The sequence below is a fragment of the Chaetodon auriga genome, chromosome 2, assembly GCF_051107435.1.
Source record: "Chaetodon auriga isolate fChaAug3 chromosome 2, fChaAug3.hap1, whole genome shotgun sequence".
Classification (NCBI taxonomy): Eukaryota; Metazoa; Chordata; class Actinopteri; order Chaetodontiformes; family Chaetodontidae; genus Chaetodon; species Chaetodon auriga.
Window position 1 is genome coordinate 27,351,300 of NC_135075.1, and position 25,892 is coordinate 27,377,191.

At 43.6% G+C, this 25,892-nt stretch overlaps 1 protein-coding gene across 9 annotated transcripts in view; it reads left to right on the forward strand.

The window, feature by feature from the left end:
• ptprt (protein tyrosine phosphatase receptor type T) overlaps window positions 1-25,892 on the forward strand; it is a 301,057-nt gene that overhangs the window by 146,882 nt on the left and 128,283 nt on the right. For all 9 annotated transcript variants that reach the window (XM_076744867.1, XM_076744795.1, XM_076744804.1 and 6 more), the window contains exons 11-14: window positions 2,671-2,780; window positions 19,007-19,208; window positions 21,897-21,999; window positions 24,864-25,140. In XM_076744867.1, the coding sequence (XP_076600982.1) occupies window positions 2,671-2,780; window positions 19,007-19,208; window positions 21,897-21,999; window positions 24,864-25,140 (692 nt within the window). The remainder of the gene's footprint in view (window positions 1-2,670; window positions 2,781-19,006; window positions 19,209-21,896; window positions 22,000-24,863; window positions 25,141-25,892) is intronic.

Consider the following 25,892-nt stretch of genomic DNA (forward strand, 5'->3'; position numbering starts at 1 on the left):
GCAGTCAGTTGTCCCTCATGGCGTCGTCTGTCTCCTTAACATTCACAACAATTCACACCCCTCAGTGTGTGAGTGTGTGCGCACTCGTGTTTCAGTACGTGCACTGTTGTGTTCATGGGTCTACTGCTGGCTGTGTGTGTGTGTGTGTGTGTGTGTGTGTGTGTGTGTGTGGTGTAACTGTTTTCGTATGTAACTTTGTGTGTTTGTTTGACAGCTTCACTCCCTGACAAGGTGTCTAACACCTCTTCACTGTCTGTATGCCTTCATAAAGACATGTGAAAGCCTGTCACTTCCTGAACACACACGCATGCACACAAAACACACGCACGCTCTTGTTACTAGGTAGATTTTACTATAATAAGTCAAGTGTGTGCAGTACTGAGCCTGTCGTCTGGCTGCTGCACACTGAACAACAGCTACAGTGCTTCCCATGAGTGTTTGGACAATGACACTTTCTTTTTTATTTGCTAACACATTATCAAATGAATGTGACGACTGGGTCAAATGCTGACTTCCAGTTTTTCTACAGTCACACCATGCGGTTTAATACACTGTATGCTACAGTCATCCCCAGTTTTTTGGGGACCAAAACGACTCCAACATTTGCTGCAAACGTGCAGGTTTTCTTCATGCATGATGGAACAAGCTAAAGTTGTACTGGAGTCTCTTTCTCATGACAGTAGAGCAGATAAATCAGAGTAAATCCTCGGCTCTTGACATGTTCTTGTGCGCCAAGTCTGTCACCAAACCAGTGAGGACATCTGCAGGGCTTACAGACATTGCCAGTTTGTGATGTCCATACCAATGCAGAGGTCTATTAGAGTAATTTGTGCCAGAACACTAAAATGACCTGCCATGAACATGAACTACACCGAGTGTCTGTTGATGGTAGATTTAATTCACTGGAAACATCAAATATTAACCATGAAACTATTGGCAAGTTTGCTCTTTTGTCAAATGAAATACTTTTCTCCTAAAACTGGAGCACTACAAAAGACTGGGCTCCAACAGTGCTTATTTAACGTGGTTTTGAAAAGCTTCAAATTAAAGCTTAAAGTTGACACTTTAATCTCAAAGTTATTGTTTCATTTCAAGGGCAGTGTGCTCGATTAAAGAGGCCGCACAACAGAAAAAAGGTGTCGCTGCGCAGATACTTCCAAACTGCACCGAGCCTCCCTAAACTGGATATCATCTCGACGTCAGGTGAAAGTTTTCCCCTGACAGAAGACAGTTGGTCCATTGACATTGAATTAGTAATTGACTTTGTAAGCTAATAGACTTTTTGTTTGAAGTATTCCATCCAAATGAGTTTGATTTGAATGTAGGGCTCCCAGCGGTGACTCACAAAATGTGCCCGTAGCCCAAGAAAATGGCAGCGGCTGCTGTCGCTGGGTCTCTGCAGTTGTTCCATTATTCGCCGTCTACAGGGCTGCTTCAAGATTTATCTCCACACGGCATCATTACTGTCTCCAGTTCAAGTTTAGGATGACGCTGGCTTAATTTCACAAATTACAGCTGAGCTGCACAAAATTACAGCAGTGCCTGAAAGTCAGAGCTCGCACTTAAAGTTGCCTCGACGTGTTTCGAAGCGTCAGAAAGCTGATTATGAGCCCAGCAGAAGCTCCGATGAACTTTTCTCACCACATTCATCAGCAAATGACATTTAGTGCGAAGTGATCATCTTCAACATTTTCATGTAATTGAACAATTTATGAACACAGCAACAGCTTAACTGAAACTGCGTTCATACTGATAGAGAAATGTATAATTATCACATTAAATGTCAGTTTCTGAGCCACTTTTCTTTACCTGGTTTCATATAACCGACCTGAATCGACAGTCTTTGCACAGTCGTTTATTCTCAGAAAGAACCTCTCAGTTCAGCTCTTGCTGTGTGTTTTCACAAGTAAAACCTGATAATATATAAGACACTCAAGCCTTCAGACTATGAGAAACATAATGCAATCGCGTGTCACACTTAATTGTCGTAAATGTCAATTTTCTGGAGCAAGCAGCGGGTCTCATTCCGCCTCGCAGGGGAAAATCTCAGAATGAGATTTCCGGTAACTTAATATTTCTCTTTAATTGGTTTGCAGATATTTGAAACTTTCGCTACACCAAATAATAGAATTAAATGACAAGAAACGGAACTGAACTTTAATATGCAATTCTTCTTTTCCCTCCTTGCACTACCTCGCTTCTTCTTTCCGTGTAAGCTGCTTTTTTTTGTATCAGAAGTAATATTTTGATGAATGTTCGAGACTGCAGGATGAAGTATGTGCTGCAGTATGTCAGCGGCGTATTTATGGATGTACTTTGCTGTATTTCATTTTGTGTTTAAAGGCTGCACGAGAGCACAGGTTGAAGGTTGATGTCGTGTTTTATTCATGCTTTTTGCTGAATTGCTCTTAGATGTTTAACTGAGGTTTGTAAAGTAAGAAAATCCCTGACACTTTTATTCTGAGAGTCTACTAAAGTTATTTGGTTTGCAGCTTCCACTGGCCTCCACTTTTCAGCACATGCCATTAAGCTATATTTGTCTGAAAATCTGCAAAGATCATTATTGCCACAGTTGCTGCCAAAGCTTTTGTTGTATTCAAAGCATGCAGTCAGTTTAAGAGTTCTTGTCAAAGGGCATTAAAATGTTTTGTGTGCTCTGTGTCCCTGCAGTGCCTGGCTCAGTGCCGATGGAGTCTCTGCAGAACACACCCTATGAAGAGAAGATCTTCATGCAGTGGAAAGCTCCCAACGAGACCAACGGGGTCATCACGCTGTACGAGGTCAGTCAACAATACTCGTTCTCAGCGGCGGCTTTACAAAGTCTGGTTTAGTCTATGTTGCTGGTTTGTACTGGGCAGCAGGTGCACCTGTGTGACCTGTTTCAGAACAACACGAGAGCCCTCCATTACTGCTCTTCTTTGTGAACTTAGTTTTTGAGACACAGATACAGAAATATGCTGCTGAGGCTGCAGCTTGTGGTGTTGTTGTATTGGTTTGCATGATATTGACAGATGAGTCTGCAACAGCTCATCCTGAAATTAAAATCCTGATCAAATACTGAAAGTATCTTCAACAAGAAATTCTAAATAGATTAGTTAATATTAATTATTCTGCTGGTATCAAACTAACTTAAAATTTCTAGCTCCAACTTCTGGTCCCATAACAGAAGTTCATTTTATTTGGATTGATTAGTTGATTGACTGTCAAATTAAGCTTAACTTTGAAGAAACACACTGGATGAATAGTTATGTGCTGGTTGAACTTCCTGCTACTTGTTCAGATGTGTCACTAACATGAACGTGAACGTGAAATTAAATCAGTTTGTTTCAGTCGGCATCACCTAATAAATGAACTGAAGGGTTCAATAGCAGGTCTGTTAATTCTGAATTCACAGCAGAAGTTGAAATAGTTTTTACTTTTACAATAACTTGGCCCTGTTGGATTTTATTGAACTGTGAAGACAACACTGTATGACCTCTGACCAAACACACAAAACACAGACGGCCTGTTTTCTCACACGGATATCAGTTTGGACTGAAACTACTGGGTTGTGACAGTGTGTGAAGCAGAGGGTTGCAGGTTTGATCCCGAAGCTTTATGCTGATCTCATGTCCCAGATCTCTTATTTCACCTTGGCTGGCCCTCCAGCAGCTTTCTGCTTTATTACAACAGCAGCAGAAACTCCAGAGTCTGTCTGTCTGTCTGCCTGCCTGCCTGTCTGTCTGTCTGTCTGTCTGTCTGCAGCCACACACCATTAGACCTGTGACAGCCGCCGCTGGGAAGAAGCACAACTAGCTAGACATGAGAGAGAAATAGAGAATGAGAGAAAGGAAGTGGAGGGAAACAGATTATTGTATCTTTATAAAGGAAGTATATTGATTTACGCATTATTTTACAACAACAGATGATACAAACGAACGGAGAGTGAAAGAAAAGCCGAGCACTCGACGAACTTGAGCAACTTTTTCCAAGAATAACGCTTAAACCCAAGTGAACAAGCACAGTAGAGCGTGAGGACAGGGGAGGTTCAGGCTGGTCCCACTGCAGCTGCAACTGTTTTCTAATCAGTCAACAGCAAAAAGCGTCACAGAATCACAGATCTTCTGTCATTGTTTGCACATTGATTGCTGTCTACATGATACACTTTTAACCAGACCTGCAGAGTTGTGTTGATTCTGTACTGTAGCAGCTTAACTGAGCAATGTCACAGAGGGCAACAAGCGACAGCAATTTAAAGAAAGCCAAGTAGCAGCTTGATCTTTATTTAAATCAATCTGGAACCTTCAGGTACAGAAGCAGCAGCGTCGTTTGTCAGGTTTAATCTAATGCATCACTGTCGGGTCACATCAGTATCAAATATGAGTTATATCCAGGAATAGAAATGAACATTCATATGAAATTATCTTTGAGCAGCAATTCAGAGGCGAGTGTAGATTGTAGTGGAGGGAGAAAGAGAAAAGTAGAGCCTGGAAATGAAGAGAAAGTGGAAGAGAGACTTATCCCCTGAAAGCCCGTGAGACAATGTTTGGGAGGGAGTGCGATAGAGAGACAGATTGAGAGATGTGGGTGTACGCTTGTGTGTGTGTGTGTGTGTGTGTGTGTGTGTGCGTGTGTGTGCGTGTGTGTGCGTGTGTGTGCGTGTGTGTGCGTGTGTGTGGTCAAAGACTGTGTATTCAGGTTGAAGTTGAGTTGAGCCCTCTATCTAATGAATTATTGACCCGTTCTCTGTCTACTGTCTGCCTCTTATATCACTGCATCAAGGAGCTACCTCACACCAAGACCTGGCAGGGCTATTAGGGTGTGTGTGCGCGTGTGTGTGTGTGTGTGTGTGTGTGTGTGTGTGTGTGCGTGTGTGAAAAAGAGTGAAGAACCAGAGGGATGTGTGCTCTTGAATAAGTTGGGGAGTTTTTGAGTGAGTGTGTGAGAGAGAAACTGAGTTAGCAAATGATGAAAAGTGTGTGTGAGGAGTGTGTGAAGTAGTCAGTGTGTTAAGTTTGTGGATGTGTGTGCAGCTGAGAGGAAGAGTGTGTGTGTATGGAGTTTGAAAAAATGTGTGTAAGCCCTGATTATTCAGGACAAAGTTTCTTCTGTTACACATCCCGTACATCCGTCTGTGCTGCATATATAACTTCCTCTGTATCCTGACTGTGGTCGTGTGCTGTGAGCTGGACTGAAGAAGAGCTCTCCTCTTCCTCCTTTGTGTTCGTGCTGACACACGGACCAAAACTCTCTGCTCTCGCTGTCTTCTGATGCCAGGACCTGCTTAAAATTCCGAGATCATTTTTGCATTCTGACCCTCAGTTATAAATTGCTCTTAATACACCTCTGCATTGGTATGGAAATCAGAAGCTGCCAAATTAAGTCGTGCTTGATTTGCATAATGTGAATTTCAAACCTTCCTTTGAAAAAAACTCCAAACATATTTTGCTTTTTGACCAAGACTACGACTGAAAGTCATTTTTATTTTTCTTATTTATCAATGTAGTATTTTTTTTTTAATACTCATTGTGTCTAAAAACTTTAAAAATATACATGATATAGAGCTGGATGCCGTATATAGAGAATAATTGCATTTTGTTTGATAAATGACTAAAATTATTGATTTTTAACTCAGCGATTATACATTTTCCATCACCTAAAGGCTGCGACGAGCCTCCCTGTTTGCATGTGAGTGGACATGCACAACTCATTTCGAGGTGTTTGCGTGACGTCTTTCTTCTGCACTTTGCACTTTCACAGGCATCGCTCTGCTGCAGAGCTTAAGATGGTGGCTGGTAGCGTCGAACACGCTTCTTTTCTGAATAAATTTCACCAATTTCTCACCTCTGTGGAGAATCTACGCTGTATTTTAGCCTGTTTTCAGCTCCTCTCACGTCACATATATTGGAGGACAAGCATATCTCGTTTTTGCAGCATCTTCCTCCTGTTTAAGTGCTTCTATTTTATCTCAAGCCTTTTTCACCACCTTACATCAGTCTCCAGTCTCTGCTGTCTTTCGACGCAGTACAAAGACCACTCAGCACCGTCTCTGGGACCTCCATTAGACCTCGACTCGGAGCTTGAAAAACACTCGCAAGTCTGTAAACCTCTTGGGGCCGTCATCAGTTTCGCCTTGTTTTGCGTGTTTCATTAATGTGAATCTAAGCTCCCTGCCCTCTCTGCCCGGCGGAGGCGGCACGACTCAGCATCATCTGTTAAACATATCAGAGTCTCAACACAATGCGCTGCTATTAGAGATAATTACTATAATTGCAGCTATTGACAGGATTAAAGGCATCATCTGCAACATCTAAAGGGGCTCTTGTTGTGTCCCATCCTGCTCTGTTGTCTCTTGTGTTTTCTTTTTTTTCTCCCCATCACTTTCCCTGGCTTTTCAGGGAGGAAACCAGATGAATTAGACCCAGGACAATGAGAGGGAAGGGGGAAGGAGGTGGGAGGGTGAGATAGATGGGTAGAGGTGGAGAATTGTGAGAGATAAGGGAAAATGAGAAGAACGAAGAGAGAACAGGGGGTGGAGATAAAACGTATTGAGTGAGCAAGTGGAAATGTGTCCGAAAGGAAGCGCATTCATCATATGGAGTGATTACATGAATTAATTCAGTGTGCAAATATGATCACTTCATCTCTTGCATCCATTACTATAATTGCAGCTAATTACAGGATTAAAGGAAACATCTGGGTGAGATCTAAAGGGACCAATGCCCCCCTGCTCGCCCCCTCTTGTCCTATTCATCTGAGAGGGGATAAATGATGTCTGGGGAAAACGTGATGGAGGGATGAAGTGCGAGGGGTGGGTGGAGGTGAAGTGGGCGAGATGAGAGGGAAACATAGGCCATGATTTGAAGAACAAAAATCTTGAGGAACAAAACTATAACTGTCTTTTTCATGGATGCAGGAGGGAAGAGCGACGATTCTAAAGCAGCTCTGTGCAACTGCAGCAGCTGTCATTTCTGTTCATGCAACAGAAACCAAACAAACAAACAAAACAAAAACAAACAACCACACACACACAAAAAAAAGCTTTACAATCCGACTGTAGGACGACAAACATTTGAAGATAAGATTTATTGATCCCACGCCGGGGAAATGTACTTGTTACAACAGCAAGAATAAGAAGGAAAAGGAAGAAAAAGAACAAATAGACAATAAAAAGATTTATCTCTATGATTCACATACGCGGACACAAACTTTCCATTTTTTTTCATGACGGTCAGCCCAACCGGGAAACTTCATGCCTGCACCGCGTCCTGTCACGCTCATTCAACACCACTTTAGCAGTAACAAATCTGCAACGTTCAATCAGACCGATTAGAGCCACATCCTGTGGTTTCACGCAGGGTTTGAACGTCCTCTGCTTACACACAGCTGATTAGCTTTGAGGGAAGCGTAATGTGTTACCTTTTCAGCTAACCTTGAGAAGGGTAACAAACAGGAGAAGCCTGGGAGGGTCGACAGGTGTGCCATGGACACGAGTCTGATAGGTTAAAGTTTGTGACTATTTCACGAACCACCTCAAAATCAAGACAGTCCAGTCTGAAGAATATGGATTCATCCAGCATGGAAATCTGTTGTTGTTGTTGTTTTAAACTAAACTTTATGAAATAAGCTGCTCTTCTAAATGAATTCTTCTGGAGATCAGGCAGCACAGTTACACCAGATTAGACTAATGCATTACAAGGCTTCACTGGTCTTCTTAAATTGGCATGGCGCATCTAATTGGCACTTAATCTGATCAGTATGTCATTCTTAGCTGACATTTAGTCGCCGTCACAGTAGACCTTTCCATCAGCCACCGCACAATTACTGACAAATGAGTCTATCCCAACCTCCATTTTGGGTGGTCACTGCCAATCGGGTGGAGAATTTGTCATGTTTAAATGTCTAATCCAAACTAATGAATGTGATTGGTGGACGTGGGATGAACCGGACATCGTGGCAAGTGGTCTTTGCTTTCCTGCAGAGTAGATTAGATCAAATTTGATGCAGGATTTTCACTCTGATCGTCTTAAACTGGCATGGCGCTGTTTAATTGGCATCCGAGCTGGTCAGCAAAACTGTTAGTTTGGATTTAGCTGCAGGAATTCACAATTACGGGTTTGAAAATCCTTCGCTGGCGCGATAGATGAAGGTGTTAAACAGACACATGACAAGAACTGAAGATTTTAATTTGTGATGTCAAGCAGTTTTCTATAATAAACTGTCAAAATGGAATACAAGAAGTTTCTTTCTGGTGAAATATCCATCGTTTGCATGTTGTATAAACCGCGTCAGCTGTTTAAATACCTCAAAAACACACCTAGCTATACATATAACTGACCGCCTCCCCGATGGTTCAAATGACTCTGTGCTCTCTGCCATGTCTCTCCCTGCAGCTGTACCTGCCCTCTATGACCCTCAGATAACACACAGATATACGGCCTATTGGCAGTTACTGAACTGAGAGCAGGCGAGCACTAAAACACACACTTGTGTGCACACAGATCATGACCTTGTCAATCCCTTCTTTGATTGCCTCATCAGGCCGTCGGTGCATTGCAGGTCCTCTCTGTTTGCGAGCCGGCCTCCCCGCTGGTCTCTGCAGAGTTATTCCTGAACCCCCGCTACCTCAACAGATGCCGGTGCTCACATTGATTAGAATGAAGCAGTGAAGCAAATCATGAGATCACAGCTTTTCAGATTCAACTAAACAACAGGTCAACGATGTTCATGTTTCAACATAATCTGGAGAGCATCTCCGCTGTTAAGGTTTCAGTCGACTCGTGTTCGAGGACGACATTCGTTTTCTTTGTTTTGTGCATGTAAAGGAGTTCAGGTAGAGCCCGAAGAGTTAAATTGATCAGCCATGGGGAGCTCAGCAGTACACTAAGCTGTTCAGTCAGTCTCTCTGCAGCACTTGATTTTAATTGACAAACACCACCATCTCCTCTAATTTAAAGCCGGTAAACAATATGACGTGAGGGCTCTCCAGCTGAACTGCTCTGAAGTGGCCTAAGTACACATATTTTAGTAGATTTTGTGAGGTAAATATCTCTGCAGACTAAATAAATAGTCTGTGTTTGTATTTGTGCGTGCCCTTTAACCTTAACTTAAGTGACTTAAAACCAGTTCAGCAATAACTTCATATGAAATAAAATTAAACCATTTGACCATTTAACCGTCTGTGTGGTCATAAAGAGAGTTGACTTTGCATGTATCATAAAAAGAGGAGAGGACAGCATTGATGGTCATGTTCGTGTTGTTCTCGTCTTCAGTCGGATGAATGCCGATCGTCTGCTCTCTTTAGCAAATGCAGAAGTTCAGTGTCGCTCTCAGGTGGATAGTTGATCAACTCATGGGACTTTAACCGCGAGGCCTGTGGTCTCTTTCAGGCACCGAACGCAGCAGATGCTAGTACAGTATGTAGTTATTCTAGTCTGCTCTTGTGTGTGAATAACTTTACTCTCCAATTCCTCCTTCAAGCAGGGCCTTTAATCAATCACAAAAATCAATACTGGCAACCAGTCTGGCATTTATTTCAGTGAGTTAGTCTGTTCCAAGTTGTTGATTTCTGTAGAAACTGCAGACATATAGTTGTTCCGTTCTCCCCCCTTATCGCCGCTCTCTGAACAAAGGAATGATTGATTCTCATTAGGAGAGCAGCAGTCGCCTGAGGTGATCTCGCCATCGATTCTGTTTACTGTTTACTGAGCGATGGCGGCGCCGCGGCTCGCCTCGGAGGAAAAAAAAAAAAAAGTTAGAAAACGCCTCAAAAATCCAACGGCGCATGTGACGACTCAGAGATGGCAACGCAGAGGTCATCAGATTGACTTGCAAAATCGAGCATCTTAAGTATAACTTGGGAAAATCAATGTTTTCATAAGAAACCGGGATGGCCTTAAAAACACCCCGAATTTTAGGCTATAGCCAGTGAAATCATCCGTATTTTAACATTATCATTGGTATTCCAGATGTTCACTTATGTTGGAGTAATGTTGCTCTAAATGGCCAATTTGTAATTTTCCCAACAAAATAAATGACAGTAATCCAGTTGAACTGATGAAAATAAGCATCTTGGCTGTTTCGGAACTCATTAGTGACATTATTGGTCCATTTTAGTGCCGCTAACAGCCCGGCCAATCAGTTTTGCTGTTTTCCCCGCCGTGAAGGGTCAGCCTGCCCCTTTGTTTGAACGTGGATCACAGAACGGGCCTTTAACAAAGACGGCTCCAGCGCTCTGCTGCGAAAACTGTTTACTGACAAGTCGCTTGTTTGTGGATTTGACCTCAGCCGGCGTCGAGTGCCAGACTCGAAGCTTAACGCCGTCTCTTACAGGAAGTTCACTCTGAGTCTGAGAGGCGAACGCTAACACACCCGCAGACTGCTGATTAAGATCGGCGAGAGAGAGAGAGGAGCTCTGCAGAGCGATGCCCTGCAGAAGTGTGTGAGGCTCAGCAGCAGAAGACAGATCACGCACGCACGCACGCACGCACACACATGCATAGAGGCTGCTTTGTTTCTTCTGTTTCAACATGATCTGAGAGAGACATAAAGAAACTGGACTTAAAGACATAAAAATAGTGCTCTGGGCTGTGCAGAAAGCACGTGGGTCAGACACAAGTTCCACTTTTCAAACTTAAAGACAAAAATAGAGACACGAATCCTGAAGACTGAGAAGCAGTTTCATCCATAATTTTCATCTTCCGTCTCCTCAGCATCTCCTCTCCTCTCTTCCTCTGTATCTTTTTTTTCACTTCTGTCAATAATGGACTATATTTAGTGCGGCTTTGGAGTCCTTGAGCTGCTGACCCCGTTTACTCTGTCACACTGCCTGTCTGGCCTGCGGGGGGATGGCCTAGTATCACTTACACCTGTGAGTGTGTGTGTGTGTCACTGTGTGCTCGTGTATAGTGATGCAGCTCCGCTTTTCCTTTGTGCGTCTTAAATATTTATTGCAAAAGTGCAGAGTTTCAGCCGTCCGCCTCACGTTGCAGCTGTGGTTGCCAGATCTTTTCTTCCACGAGAGGTTTTCGCCCTCAGAGCTTCTTTGTCTCAGCATATTAAAGTTTGAGTTGTGATAGCGTAGTTTACGTGTTTATTGTCATAGATGACCTGACTATCACATGAATAACAGTTAAATCAGTGCTGTTCCGCCTCCCCTGACGTCTTCACCTGTCACACCTTCACGTTCTTTGTCTGATATTTTCATTTCTACCTCACTACCACAGCGCCGAGGCCTCTGCTCTGTTTATTTGTTTGTTTCACTCCTTTATTGGCCGTTCTGTTCAGGTCATTCTTAAGATGTTTTTTGACTATATTTCCTCTTTACTGAGTCATTTTGGGAAGAGGGCAACCTTTAATCTTGATAAACATTAAAATTAGAGCTTGTCAGCACATCCACATACCTAAACGACTCCACAGGTTGATTGACAATGAATCCACATGACTGACAGCATGTGTCACCATAGAGCACCATCGACAGGTGTAGTGGACCTTCATGGTACCAGACCTTCATTGTCAAGTGGTTTCTGCTCCATTTCCATTTAGGCAACAACATTCCTGGGTCAGATTTGGGCAAAGATCATTGGTTAAAGTAGGTCTGTTTCTGTTTTCTTTCCCTTATTTAAGTTGAAATAAGTCAGCACTGACTTTTGGTGTCCTGGGTGAAGACCCTGCATTTATGTGACTCATCCACCCACCCACCCATTCACCCACCCTTCTCCACATACAGCCTTTCTAGCTTGTTATCCTACATCACCTGACTTCCTCCTCTCCTCCAGCACAATGTGCCAAACCTCATTCCTCTCTTGTTCCTTCAGGACTTTTTTCCTGTCAAATACAGAATAAAAATTTGATTTAAAAGCAATAAAAGACCAAAGTTAGTGATTTCCACATTTACATGTAGAAAAACAGGACCCAAAAGCTGAAAAAATAGATGTACAGAACCTGAGGGTTGTGTCTATTTTTCATTACTGTAACTTGCTGATACGTGGAAAATGTCATAGGCACAACATGCAAAACGCATTTCACAGTACACTCGTAAATCACTGCCAATCTGCGCTGAATAGCCTGTCAGCAAATGATTTTTAATGTGGGAGTGAGAACAGAAGAAATGTGTGGCCTACATTAGCATCTAGAGGGAGAGTGCTCTTTCTGTCACTCGTCTCAGCTCGGCTGGCAGGAAGTTGCTGTGTGGCTGTCAAACAAGTGTCACTCGGATGCGGATTCAGGCCGTTTCCCGTCAAACTGTCACCACCGGCTGACTTTCTGGAGTGATATTAATGCTCCATCTCTGATCACCTTTTCCAGCGTGAACCCGGCTTCTCCTCTTTGATACTCTTTGTGATGGGGGCGGTATTGATTTTGATGTGAACTTCGGTCACAGTGGGCTGCCATAGCAGACAAACGACACCATCGGAGAGCTTTCTGAGGCTCTCGTATCCTGTTATTTGTTGAATTTTATACTCCCAGGACTCGTCGCTCCTCCCAGCTGCCTCTCGCCTGCTCAGTGAACGGCCTGATTAAGCGATTGAGGCCTTTGTTAGTGATTAACAGCGCGGCTATTTAGGAAGCTTGATTATTGTTGGTCCGCTGCTCATCTCTCTTTCTCTCTTTTTCCTTTTCCATCTCTCTCTTGTGTATATTTATCTCAGCGAGAACAATACAGCGGCCCGGAAATTTTATCATGCTATATATAGTCCTCAGCTCGCTCTGTCCTTCTGTCTTTCTCCCTCACGTCTGTTTGCTTATCAATAGTCGATGAGAACAATAGAGGCGGCGCGGCCACAAAACATTAGCGCGCTATTGTCTGTTTCCATTTCTTCCTCCAGTTAGCTTATCTAGACGGGAACAATAGAAAAGTGCGACGAAGAAAATCCAAAGATCTCATTCCCATTTGTGTTTTTATGTACGCATGCATGTGCATCTGCATGCGTGTTGTCAATTATTTAGGGATTTTTGCATGTCCACACATCTTTGGATTGGTATCTCTTTGTGTGTGTGTGTCTTGGTATAAGCATTTGTGTATCTGTGTATCTGTGTGTGTGTGTTTGCCTCTCTATTCGTAGTGACCCAGAATGTCTTGACATTTTAAAGCCGGGAAGCTGGAGAACAGTCTGTCCCAAATGGAAACTTCTAAAAACAGAAATGCTGGAACTTAAAACAATAGGTGCCTACTAAGTTACAGGGCGAGGCAGGAGGTGCAGGGATACGTGGTGAGCAGGGGAGAAGGAGAGGAAGAAGAGAGAGTAGTTTTATTCAAGTTTTATATAATGCAACTATAGGACAGGCTTATCAAAGGTCCTCCTGTTCTCGTTTTTTAATGAGTTAGAAGACAGGATTGTGGATGTCAAGCCGCATAGAGACTGACAGGATTATATGCATATTGAGCCTTGACACAGGTAGTGGAGAGCTTGATGTCAGCATCCCGGGAAAGGAACTATTATTTTGTATGTTGGAACTTCAGAGAAAAGATTTTGAATATCCTCTTTGTTGTGCATTAAGGGGCAGGATAAGGTCTGTAAAAGAGTCTCTTTTCATATTGGAGACGGTGTCTAATGAGCAGGACAGGAAGTGTCAAAACACAGTTTGAGAGTGGATTCGAGATGGCAGGTTTCCCCTTCTTACTTTGTTATTCATGTCTTGAGGTGCATTCAGAGGCGGGATGGTGGATGGGAAAAGACGTGTTGTATTTGAAATCTTCGACTGAAGCTTGTGTTGGTGTTAGAAAAGTTGTTGTTGACAACTACCACAAATTTCACACTTGTCATACGTTTGATGACCATGGCATCGACTTTAAGAGGCCGGAAAAGAATCACACCTGCAACAGCTTCTTCATACGTTTCCCTTTAAGATTTGGAGAAGAACGACGGAGGGCCGGCCGTGTTGCTTGAGTACAACACGAGCCTGTTGGCCCCCTTTATGAACCAGAACAAAGCCTGAAATCCTCCAGGCCCCCTGGCAGGCCATCAGACATCCTCACTTAATTTTTAGAGCATCAGCTCAGGGAATGAAGCACCTTTAATGCAGTTTTCTGTCTTTCATGAACTGCAGGAGCAAAGAGCTGATTTTGCTGCTGTTAATGTCGCTTCGAATCTCACGTACGTTGACGTCACACGAGAGGAAGCATGAGGAATGACGCTCTCTCCTTCTTCAGTGCCTAATTGGGGTCATTTTTGGGGTTAGTTAATGCATTTCGAGACAAAACACCTTTAAACAAAATCACTTTCATCTTGTGAACATCGTTTAACAAGGAGTCTAAAAAGGAAAGAGAAAACATGAAAAGGTTTGGTATTATTATAAAAATGCACGGAGAAGGTCCATAAATAGCTTCAAACAATGGATCCTCAGTGTAGAACAGAGCAAAGGAAACAAAGGTTACAAGAGAAATGACAGCGAGACTGAAAAGATTTAAGACAAAGGGCAAAAAAGTGATTGTGCTGCCCATAAAAATCTGAGTTAGAACCACCATTGATGTGAAAAACTGCAGCTTAGATGAAACAGATAATGTTTTACAGTCCCAGCCCTGGACAACAGAAGCCTGCTTTATTTCTTCATACTGCTTTAATCCGCGTTGGAGGAGAGCTTCGGCTAAATGCTTAAAAAGTAGAGATGCGGCAAACAAATTGAAGCTCCGCTCAAATGAATGGTAGCAAAACAAAACGGAGCAAACACGTCACATCGTTCCCACTTGATTCAACACAACAGAGAGCGGCGACGCTGAAATAGGGAGGAATGAAGCTACTGGATATTTTCTAATAAAACAAACAGGAGCACAGAGAATAAAAAATGGAAAATGACAAAACTGAATTGAAATAGCATTTCTACGGCGCCGATCCCGCGACGGCGCCTCGTAAACATTGTTTATTTTCATAAAGCTTGGCTGGAGCTCAAAATAATGCAGCCCAGCAGGGCGCACACACACACACGCGCGCACACACACACACACACACACACGCGCACGCACACACACGCTGCAGCTGCGGCGTGTTTGATGAAGAGGACGCCGAGGTAAAAGGTAGACTTCTAATACTCACCAGCATCAATCTTCTGCATGGACAAACACACACAGCGGTATGCGCAGACACACGTGTGTGGGCGCATGCATCAACAGACGCACAAACACCTGCACAGGTACGAGCTTTGCTGTCTAATAAGGGAACCTTTGCCTCGTCTGTCCACATGACACCTGGTTTGTTTTTTATAAAGACAAAATAAAAAGTAGTTAAAGATGCTGAAAGGTGCATTCTGTCTCTGCGTCTCTCGTCTGTCTGTCCCTCTCTCTTCCCACAGATCCTTTTTTTTCTCTCTTTCCTGTCTCTCTGTCTCACCTTCCTCCCTCTTCGTGTCCTTTCTCTTGATCTTTTCCTCCCTTTTCCACCTCTCCCCTCCCGCTTTCTCGCTAATTCAATCACACGCACATACTCACACATGCAGCTTCCCTCCAGTGAGTTATCCCCCACAGACGCACACTCTATTACCCAAGATGCACTGCCCTGCTGCACGCCTGCCTTTTCATTGGCCAATAAAACAACCTGAGCTTTATGGCTCTACCGATTCCAAGTACATCAACTATAGAGAGAGAAGGAGAGAAAGGAGGGGTGACACAAAGGGAGACGGGGTGGAAAGGAGAGAGTACACCTGAGGTTTATGAGCCAGACTCCTCCTCTGGAAAATAGTTGGAGGAAATGGGTGACGAGGGCAAGTGTGGAGCGAGAGAGAAAGAGATGGAGGGGAAATACAAGGGGATGAACAGAAAATACTTGCCTAAATGGAGAGAGTGATAAAACAGAGACAGAGTCACAATAACATGGAAAGAGGGAGAAGAGAGAGAGAGTGAGTGTGTGAAAGGAGAGCAAAGACAGACAGAGAGAGAGATCGTAAAGCTCATAAAAATATAGAGAGCCATTCATGACTTATAAAATAACGGCCATCGATGTGCAAACCAAAACTGCAGCGTAGATGAAATAGATGATATTTTATTGTTCCAGCCCCTCAGTCCCAGTCTGTATAAATAGCTATTGATTTAACATGTTTTATTCATCCAGCCGGGCCAACTTTCAGGCCTGGGAGACGTCTGCTGCTCCGTCGAGGGCTCTCTGCTGCATTTTAGACCGCTGGCTTCTATTGGCTGAAGGTTTCGCCCCAAGTTCCTCAATCTGAGTGGCGTTAAGTTGTCTGTCTGCGCTGCGTCGGGGGAGTTGAGTGCCTGGGAAAGTGGAGAAGAAAACTCATTGTCCTCTCTCAGTCCACTGGCAACAAAACAAAATAATAATATAGGAAAACTAACTCATGCAGGACTTTGTTTAAACTCTGGACGGGTTCGTTTTGGGCACAGCGCCAGTCAGCACTTAGTCGGAGGATTCATGACAGAAATGAGACATCCAACCGTTCATTTCATACAAATCTGACCTTCTGCCCTCTGTTATAGCCGCCGCTGTCCTCAGAAACAACTCCAACATCAACATATCAGAAGCTGCGTTACATCACACACTTTCAGTTTTTGTCCAAAGCTGCTCGTGTTGTTGCTCCTTTACGCCGACATTGGGAGCGCTTAGAGGTTCAAGTGTTTCCTGCCAGAGGACGCCATGAGACGTATTAAACCAAAGGGCGAAAACAACCCAGTCGAGCTCGCTTCACACAAACTACAATATGAAAAACATGAGCGCAGCCTCTGTTGCATCACGCATCCAAAGTGGAATTTGAGTTCACTGCACGCTGCCATCCCTTCAGGGATTCCAGCCAGAAAATCCACATTTGGTGAACAGAGCAGTCTTTCAGCTGCATCTCACTCCACTTTTTTTTTTTTTGTTTTTGCTTTCTCTATTAGCGTCCTTCTGTTCTTCCACCCTTGCACCTTGCATTTCCTGTCTCCCTCACACACAAACACACACATCACACAGTCATGCATTCACACATCACCACTCCAGCCTGCAGGCCTATAGTCGAAGTGAGGCGCCCAGCTGTCAGCGCTTTTGATTTGAGTCCGCTAATGGAGCGACGAGCAGCCCCACAAACGCACGCGTGTGCGCGCGCACACACACACACACACACAGGCGTCACCTCCAGCCTCCGAGGTACCCGCTCTGCACAAACATCCATCTGCATCACTCGCTATCACTCTTTCCTTTTGCTCGCCTGCTTTCTCTCCCTTGTTCCCTGTCGTTCAGCCTCAGTTTGGCTCCGGCTCCCTCGTTTCTTTCACCCTGACTTCCTCACTGTTTCTATCAGTTTCTTTCAGTTTCAATTTTTTCCAGCTCAGCGTGATTTTGGTCACGAGCGTAACTGAATTCGTCAGTCTCCAGTTCAGAGCTCTTTATCGGCATGACACTGGCAAACTGAGAACAGTAAGGCCAAATGGAAAGAGATGTGAAGATCATCGTGAAGATCATCAGTTCGTACGTTAAATAAAATCTCCTCCATGTGTCAGTGTGTTCTGCGTTTCTGAACCTGGACCTTCACTGCAGCTCTTTGTCTCTGCCGCTCCACGTCCTCCTTGTCCTCCCTCCTCCTTCTCTTCCACACATGCGTCTCTTTCTAACTCTGCACTCTGTATGTCAAAGCAGCTTCATTGCAGAAAATTGAAAGCAAAGTTTGAAACATGTCAGAGCAGAGTTTGGTGTCGCTGTGACACGTTGGGGTCTGTTGTACGCTGAAGCTCAGTTTCTAACTCAGTCCTCTGTCTCATTCACTCTGTCTTAAAGACTTTGTAGTGGACTGATCAGAGTGGGGTGTGACAGGAAACACGGAAAGATGAGTTCACATGCATGCAAAGCTCTGCAGCTGCTGTTTAAATGTATGTTAGACTTAGCCGTTATCCCAGAAGATCGCTAACAGGTTTGGATCTGATTTGGTCCACTTGGCGCTCTCAGCTGTTGCATTTCGTGAATTTGAGTGTGAGATTTAGTTTAGGTATTTTTTGTTTTCCTCTGTGCATTCCTGCTTTGGCACTCGGTCGAACAGTGCTGCCCTCATGTTTTTGAAAAGAAGTCAAACCCAGAAGACTAATGACAGGAAGCATGAACCATTCCAGAGGCTAACGCTGTGTGTTAGCGCAGGTTTCCGCTCCACTGGGTGCCTTCTGGTTCATTCATGTTGTCTCTCTTTGTGTCTTTCTCTTTTGTTCTTGCTTCTTCTGTACCTCCCTCACTCTTGCCTCCATGCTTCATATATCTAGTATTCCTTCTCACTTTGTGGCTGAAATACAACCTGAAATACACTGAGAGACCCTGAAACAGACACACATGCTCGATGAATTGCTGTAAATGTTTTTTTTTTTTTTTTTCCCCCACCAGTCAATACACTTTTGTACTGACTGTCATTCACAATGACAGCTGTCCTCCAGAGTTCTGCCCTGTGTGTGTTTGTGTGTGTGTCCATGTGTGCAGCCATTGACATCTGTGCAGTGTGGAAACTAGCCAGTAGCAACATTACAACAGACATTGACAGTTCTTTGAAGTGCTTCTGCCACTTTAGTGACCATGGGTCAATTTGCTCAATTTGTCCTGGTCTCAGAGCGAATATCATGTGGAGACTGCAGACTTACTACAGACCTGCAGTAAAGTGCCGACATCACTTCAACTCCAAAATTGATTTGTATGACGTTTAATAAAAGATGCTCCACTTGTTGGATTTGCTCTGGTGTGACCGCAGTAGTGATCGAGTCACACTCTGAAGCTTAGTGTTTGTTTTTGGCTGAAAATGGAAAAAATGAAATGATGATGGTTGATGAAAAGTTGTGCAGAAAGGTTTGGATATTCTTCAGTAGAACATGGAAAATGCATACGGAGAGCAGTGAGTTATCTCTGTCAGAAATCTAGTTTCATTAAAAGCCGTTTGCCTTTTGCAGAATAAAAGCAGCTGTTCTATCAGAACAAGGAGACGTAACCTCGGTCCTTAACAAGCAAAAGAACGTTTTATATTGTGAATAATCTCCAGATTTGGAGTCATGAAGCTAAGGGTAAAACGGAGCCAAACTAAACTGCATCAAAGCTGAAATGTGTAAAACGGTTCGTCTCCTGTCTGCCTTCAGATTACCTACAAGGCCCTGAGCTCTTTGGATCCCAGCGCTGATCTGACCACGCAGAGGGGACGGGTGTTCAAGCTGAGGAACGAGACCCATCACCTGTTCGTGGGCCTCTACCCTGGAACCACCTACTTCTTCACCCTGAAAGCCTCCACGAACAAGGGCTTCGGCCCGCCCGTCACCACCCGCATCACCACCAAGATAGCAGGTAAACCTCCAGATTCTGACATGCTAACAGCTCGTCTGATCATGATTATTATTATGATCAGAACGAGTAAAGAAGCTTGTTTTTGGGCCACCTGATGGGTTGGTATGTCAGTCACCTTCTGTTTGTCTGAGGGCCGTTTTCATATCTTACTTTTTTCTCTCCATTTGTAACCCTCTGTTTATGTCACCGCCTCGGTCCACAGAAAATGTCAGTGGCGCCACAAAAAAGGGAAAACAATCAAAGTTTGTGGCAGGAACTCTGAAATGGCCTCACATTTTGATGCTTCTCTTTATCCTGAAACAAGAGGATTCTCCATTCTTCTTCCAGCTGTTTTGTGGAGGGCGTTCTTTGTTGTTTCAATGACAGGAAAAAACCCTTCACCTTTTCTTTATTTGTATGCATGTATTTACCTTTTATCTCTCTGATTCACCCTTTCAGCCTCCCTCCAGCTTTATCTACCTCCCCCCTCAGCCGTTTTCCTCTCCCCTTCTCTTTCCTCTTCCTGTCTCAGTCACTTTCCTCTCTTTCTTCCCCTCCATTCCCCATTTGTCTTTCCTTCGCAGGGTGTCATTCTTTCTGTTCCTCCTCATTGAGGTAGTGTTTGTTTTTAATCCGTACATCTGTGGAGACTTTCACTTCCAATCCCAAGTCCAGCTTTATACTTTATGAGGCACACTGAAGGACTGTTGCATTGTTGCTCATCAGTGAGAGGAGCAGTTTTTGGGGGGTATATAACACATTGTGAGGCATATAGAGGTTGAAATGGATGCTGCGATGAGCAATGAGGAATTAGTTCAGGTTAAATTGACTAGCATTAACTGCATTCAGGCTGAATGCAAGAACTACAGCTATGCATGCTGCTGTCTATAGAGCTGTTTAACATTTTGCCTGCTGCATGTTCTGGAAATCTTAGTATATTTCATTTAAAGAAGCAAAGGTCAGTAAAGCACAGGATGGATGGCTGCCAAAGTTTCCAGTAGAGGTGACAAACTCACCACCGGAGCAACATTTATCTGCTCAGCTCAACCAACATATCATAATCCATTTCTTGCACAGTGTGTTGGGAATTATTCCAAGATTTCTCTCGCAAGCGGTGCACTGACGCATAAAGAGAGCATCATGATATTGACATTCAAAGCGAGACTGCACTGACTTGTCTTTTCATATTTAAGTGCAACCTTATTTGAGTTATTTCCTGCTTTTTATTAGTATAAAAATGTCGGAACTCTCTACCCCAAGGTGATCTACAGAGAGTTTATCGCATCTTCTGTGTTTATTAATGTCATTACATAATTGATCAGAGTCACTTGACTTAATCCACGTGTGATATGAAGCAGCAGAAGCATAAATCTTCCCTTGCAGGCTTAATGTACCCACAGAGGCTCTGCTGAGCAGGCGAGTGTTTTCCCAACACTAACATATTTTCATATTCATGCAGATACACACATTCAGCCCTGGAAACTGTTCAGTGCTGCAGCAAATGGCCACTTCTTTGTTACAAGAAGCTTTGAGGTTTAATGGAAACATGGCAGAAGATCACTTTATTTAATAACACCAACGCAAGTAAAATAAATGGTCACATTTGACCCCACAGGGAATACAGTATATTTTCAATCCCATAATGCTTCCCAAAGTGCGACTGTGCACAAGAGGCAGCAGCTCGTCGAGGACACTCAAGAGTTTTAATGTGAGCAAAGACTACAAGACTGTCTACAAATCGCTCACTCCGTCAGTCCTCTCCTTCAAAAAGCTCGTCTTGGTACAATTTCTTTCCACTCCAAACAAATCAGACCTCCTCGGATCATCAGGATTTTGATTCTGCGTACGCCTGTGTGAGCTACGTCCCAAACCCAAACAGGAGCCGTATTGATGCGTTCCTCTCTGACAGCACAGCTGAATCCTGAGTGTTAATTGCTGATCGAACCGCAGAAGAAGACAATCTAGTGTGTTATTAGCATTGTCCTGTCTGTCAACACCTACAGTGATATCAGGTTGACCTTTCCACTGAACCTCCGCGCCTCCATCATCCTTTCAAATCTTAACAACATGTTGCTAAAAGGGGGGAAAAAAACTAAACATGGCACTTCCACATGTAACAGAGATGTCTCCCTCCAAATGTCACGCCATCCCCAATCTTCATCATCATCTCATTCAGGGGCCAGAGGATGAAGATGTTTAAATTAAATGCTGCAGACAGATGGAGATGGATGAACATAGGAGGAGGGCTTGGACTTGTGTTAATAACCTAAATGCCACAACAATCAGGGAGAAGTGTTGATGTTTTACACAGATCGGCACAGATGCTGCACTTCCAATACGACGCCATGACAGATGTGAAATGAAAAGAATGTAATGGAACGCCTACGAAGCATTTTGATTGGAAGCATACGTCCATCTTTATTTTCCTCTTAGCTGATAAGATCAGAGCCAGAGCCGATTTATTGATTTGTTTTTAAAGTTTTAAATTTTGTCTGCCGATATTTATTAAAAGTTTGACACGCAGAGTCAAGTAAGTCTCTTGTTTTCCCCCCATGTATTCACTCAAAGGAAGGAGACGTGGTTTTCCTTGACAGCCCTGACTCGAGTCCAGTATTTGGAATATTTATCATTATACAGTACAGCATGTATTTTAAATTTCCACAGCGACAGTGAATGTAGTCAACCATCTTTCTCTTTTCTTACCATCAGCCCCGATGATGCCAGAGTACGAGTCTGAGGCTCCACTGAACGAGACTGAGACCACCATCACCATCCTGCTGAAGCCCGCCCAGTCTCGTGGCGCACCAATCAGGTAATTTCTTCTCAGACGTCCCTGCATGTCTGAAAACGACACTAAAAGGATGCTCAGTGCCTCGAAAAGGGGTCCTGACCAAACAGTGGATGTGTGATGAGTTTGGAGTGAGAATGAGTTGATTTTTTTGATGTTTCTTCTGTCCTCTTTTCATCTTCCTCCCCCTTTACTCCTCTGTCTTCGTACCCACTTTGTTCCCCCAACATCTTCTTCCCTTCCTTTAATTTTCTCCTCTCCTGTCCTCTCACCTCTTTACCCTCTGTTTCTTCACTCTCCTTTAATCCACTTTCCTCTCTCGCCTTCCTCAAGGGTCTCTTTTAGAGCCATTAAAGTCACTCACACATATAAGTCCAATTTGTATGCAAAGGAACTCAGAGAATGGGACTTCATCTTTTTAGAAATTTGGCAGTGAAACGTTTCGCCATTAGTCATTTGCATCTTGTAGCTTTTATTCACTGCCTCATGGAGATGCAGCTCCAAGCTGTCTTGACAGGCCTAAATGTTTAACGGTAATTTGGCAATCAATGTCTGGTCACTTGAGACTTTAGCTGAAGCGTCCTGCCAACAGCTCGTTGACATGAAAGATTTAAAAAAAAAAAAAAAAAAACGCTTTCAAGGACAAGGATTGGCATTTTTTCACACAACGCATGAAAAAAACATGCAATCATGGTGAATAAGACACACAGAAAATCACAATATCAGATGTGTGTGCTTCCCTTGTGGTTCAAAAATTAACTTTTTGTCTTCATTATCTGGTATAAAACCATCAATAATCACGTTTTTTAAGGTTGCATCAGAAAGCTAATAGCTAATAGCTAAAGTGGTGTTAAAGATCATGTGTCAGTCGTGAACATGTCTGTCTTTATAGGAAGTAAAACTAAAACAGGAGGGTAGGAAGAGGACAAGCACACGACTCGCTCAGCTTCCAGCCTTCAGTCCACTGCGCTCACTGGTTTTGTTTTAAAATGGACACACAGCTAATTTATTCCTTCTCCTTTTCTCATTTTTTCAGCCAGCATGTTTTTTAATTAAAAGTTCACTTTGAACATGTGATCTCATCCATTTAATTGGTGTAGGAGAGAACATTATTCCGCGGTCGCCTTCAGGGAAATACGGCTTCGACAAGGGTGTGTGGAGAATATATATCACTTCAATTTGGACTTGGGGAAATGGACTTGTGAAATGTGAGCGTGGGTCAGTGGTTTAGTGTTAATTTCTGTAAATCCCAAACCATATCTCGGCGTTTATCACCCACACATGGCAAATATATCTCATTTTGAATTAGGCTGCGCTCCGATCACTAACATCTTGATGTGTTTATCAAGCCCAGATAAGCCCCTCTGCATATTTGCATATTTTGTGTGTATTGTGCGTGTATTACATGTTCTACGTGCCAGCAGATGTACGTGGGGTTGCAGAGAAAAGGCGTTTGCTGGTTAATGTACATGCTTATGTTTTTATTTACTCTGAGGAGATCAGAGCATCTCAAGTTCAGGATCTTAGATGAGGAATGTTTACCGTAATAGCTCAGCGAAGAGCAGCAGCGATGAGACCCGCACAAACACACGAGCGTGCATGGCCAGATGCATGAATACGTGCGTTCAGCCCTTTAAAGAATCAGATGATTTTTTTCCTCAAATTTCCACATTTTACAAAATGTTAACTCACAAAAATATCTCCACTTTCCAGAAAAATTCACAATATTTACATAGTTTTAATTTGCCAAGATGGTTTTCAGTGTTTAACTCTTTAATTCTTCCTCACAAAGAGACAGTACAACAGCACTTAACTCCATAGAAACACCTGAAACAAACACATGCACAAACATATTTGAAAACACACACACACTCACACACACACACACAGAATTCCCTAATGGCCCCTTGTACTAGGCCTTTGCTTCATCCCTGGTGCGGCTCTGAAAGCCATTAGTTCGGAACAGATATTTCACCAGAAAGACAGGAACAGCAGAGAGAGAGAGAGAGAGAGAGAGAGGGAGAGAGGGAGAGAGACTCATCTTTGGTCATCAGCAATTATCTTTTATGAAAGCTGCCAAACGGGAGCTGGGGATAATTGGCCACGGACCCCTTCACAGAAACATACATTTCCCTAATTGCGTATAATTGTGAAGTGAGTTCTTGGCGTGGAGGACGGAGGTAATTGCGGAGGGCCGCTGCGTTTGTCCTGACCGCTAAAGGAGCCCTCAGCCATTCATGAAGCCTCTCAGAGCAGAATGGAAACACACACGCACACACACACATGCAAGGGCCCCCCCCCCCCCCCCCCCCCCCCCACACACACATAAAGTAGTCTTAAGTATATAAACACACCTCAATGTACTTGTTTGAACACACAGATGCACAAGCACACCTGCCAGAGCACCTACAGCCATGGCAACATGCATCACACACACACACACACACACACACGCACACACACACACACACACACACACACACACACACACACACACGCGTCTCTTACCTTAATGCATACTTTGCTGCTGAGTCAGCACAAGAAATGATCTGCCAGCTGCTTTCGTAAGTTTGCTGAAGTTTCTCTTCCATTTGGAAAAAGAAAGTGACCCTTGGAACAAATTCTGGTCCTTTTTAAAGGAGAAAAGACGTTTTCCTGAGAATCCTTTGCAGACTTCAGTCCTCTTCTGCTAATGCTTTAATTTCCAAAATGGATATAAAACACTCTGGAAATTAACCCAACATTTTTAATGTTGGGTGCTAATGGGGATAAGTGTAATTGTCAGAATTAGGCTGGATCGAATGTGAAAATGCAGCTTTTATAAGAGTTCAGTTTCTCTTCTTTGCCCTCAAAACCACCAATGTGGCTTTATTTGTGTTCTGCTTCAGCTCCTACCAGCTTGTCGTGAAGGAGGAGCGCAAGTCCAAGACCCGCCGCGCCGCCTCCGAAGCCCCCGAGTGTTTCTCCGCCCCTGTCAGCTTCCGCAACGCCTCCATCTTGGACTCGCCCTACTACATCGCCGCCGAGCTGCCTCCGTCCAGCCTCACAGTCGTACAGCCGTTCACGGTGGGAGACAACAAGAGCTACGGCGGTTTCTGGAATCCTCCGCTGTCACCGGCCAAGAGCTACAGCATCTACTACCAGGCCATGAGCAGAGCCAATGGGGTGAGTCTCAAGTGTTTCTAATAACAGGAAGAATGTTTCCAGCTACTTCTGGAAATGATTTTTCACAGACTGATAGATATTGTAAAGCTACCATTAGCTTAGCTTTGATACACATCAAAAAAGTGGAAACAAATTGCCTGTTTGTGCAGAATTAGACGATTTCTGAGTTTTCATACCAAATGTTGTAATATCAAGAAACACGCTGTGGCAGATTTACCAGGATTGTCTAATTTTCTTCTTAAAATCACAAGCCTGTACCGTCGTGCTAATACTACAATCACCTTAAAACTTGACATACTTGGGGCTTTAAAACTCTCTAAAACTCTTTGAAATGGACAGAAAACCTGCCAGCAACATTTGACCCTTCAGAAAAAGATTAAAAGAAAACAAAAAAATCTTCTCAATCTAAAATCCAGTTTGAAACGATTGAAGCATCTTTGTCCAAGAGAGACTTTGAAGACCCCTCTCAAGGCCCCGTCCGGTTAGGTGAATGTTCTGTCGCTTCTTATCAGGAAAAGGAAGAAAAGACTCTTCACTCCCAGAATGCATCTGTGCGTTTGCCTCCCCTACCTGCCGATTTCACCGTCCGCAGATGCAACAGCACCCCGCCCACCCCTCTCCTTCTCATAACTCATTCACAACTTGAACTTGGCTGTTGAATTTCCATAATACTGTGAACCCCTGTGAGGGTTGTTTTAATTTTCCACTGCGGTAACCGCGGTAACTCGGTTTGGCGAGCTGGGCCGGGCAAG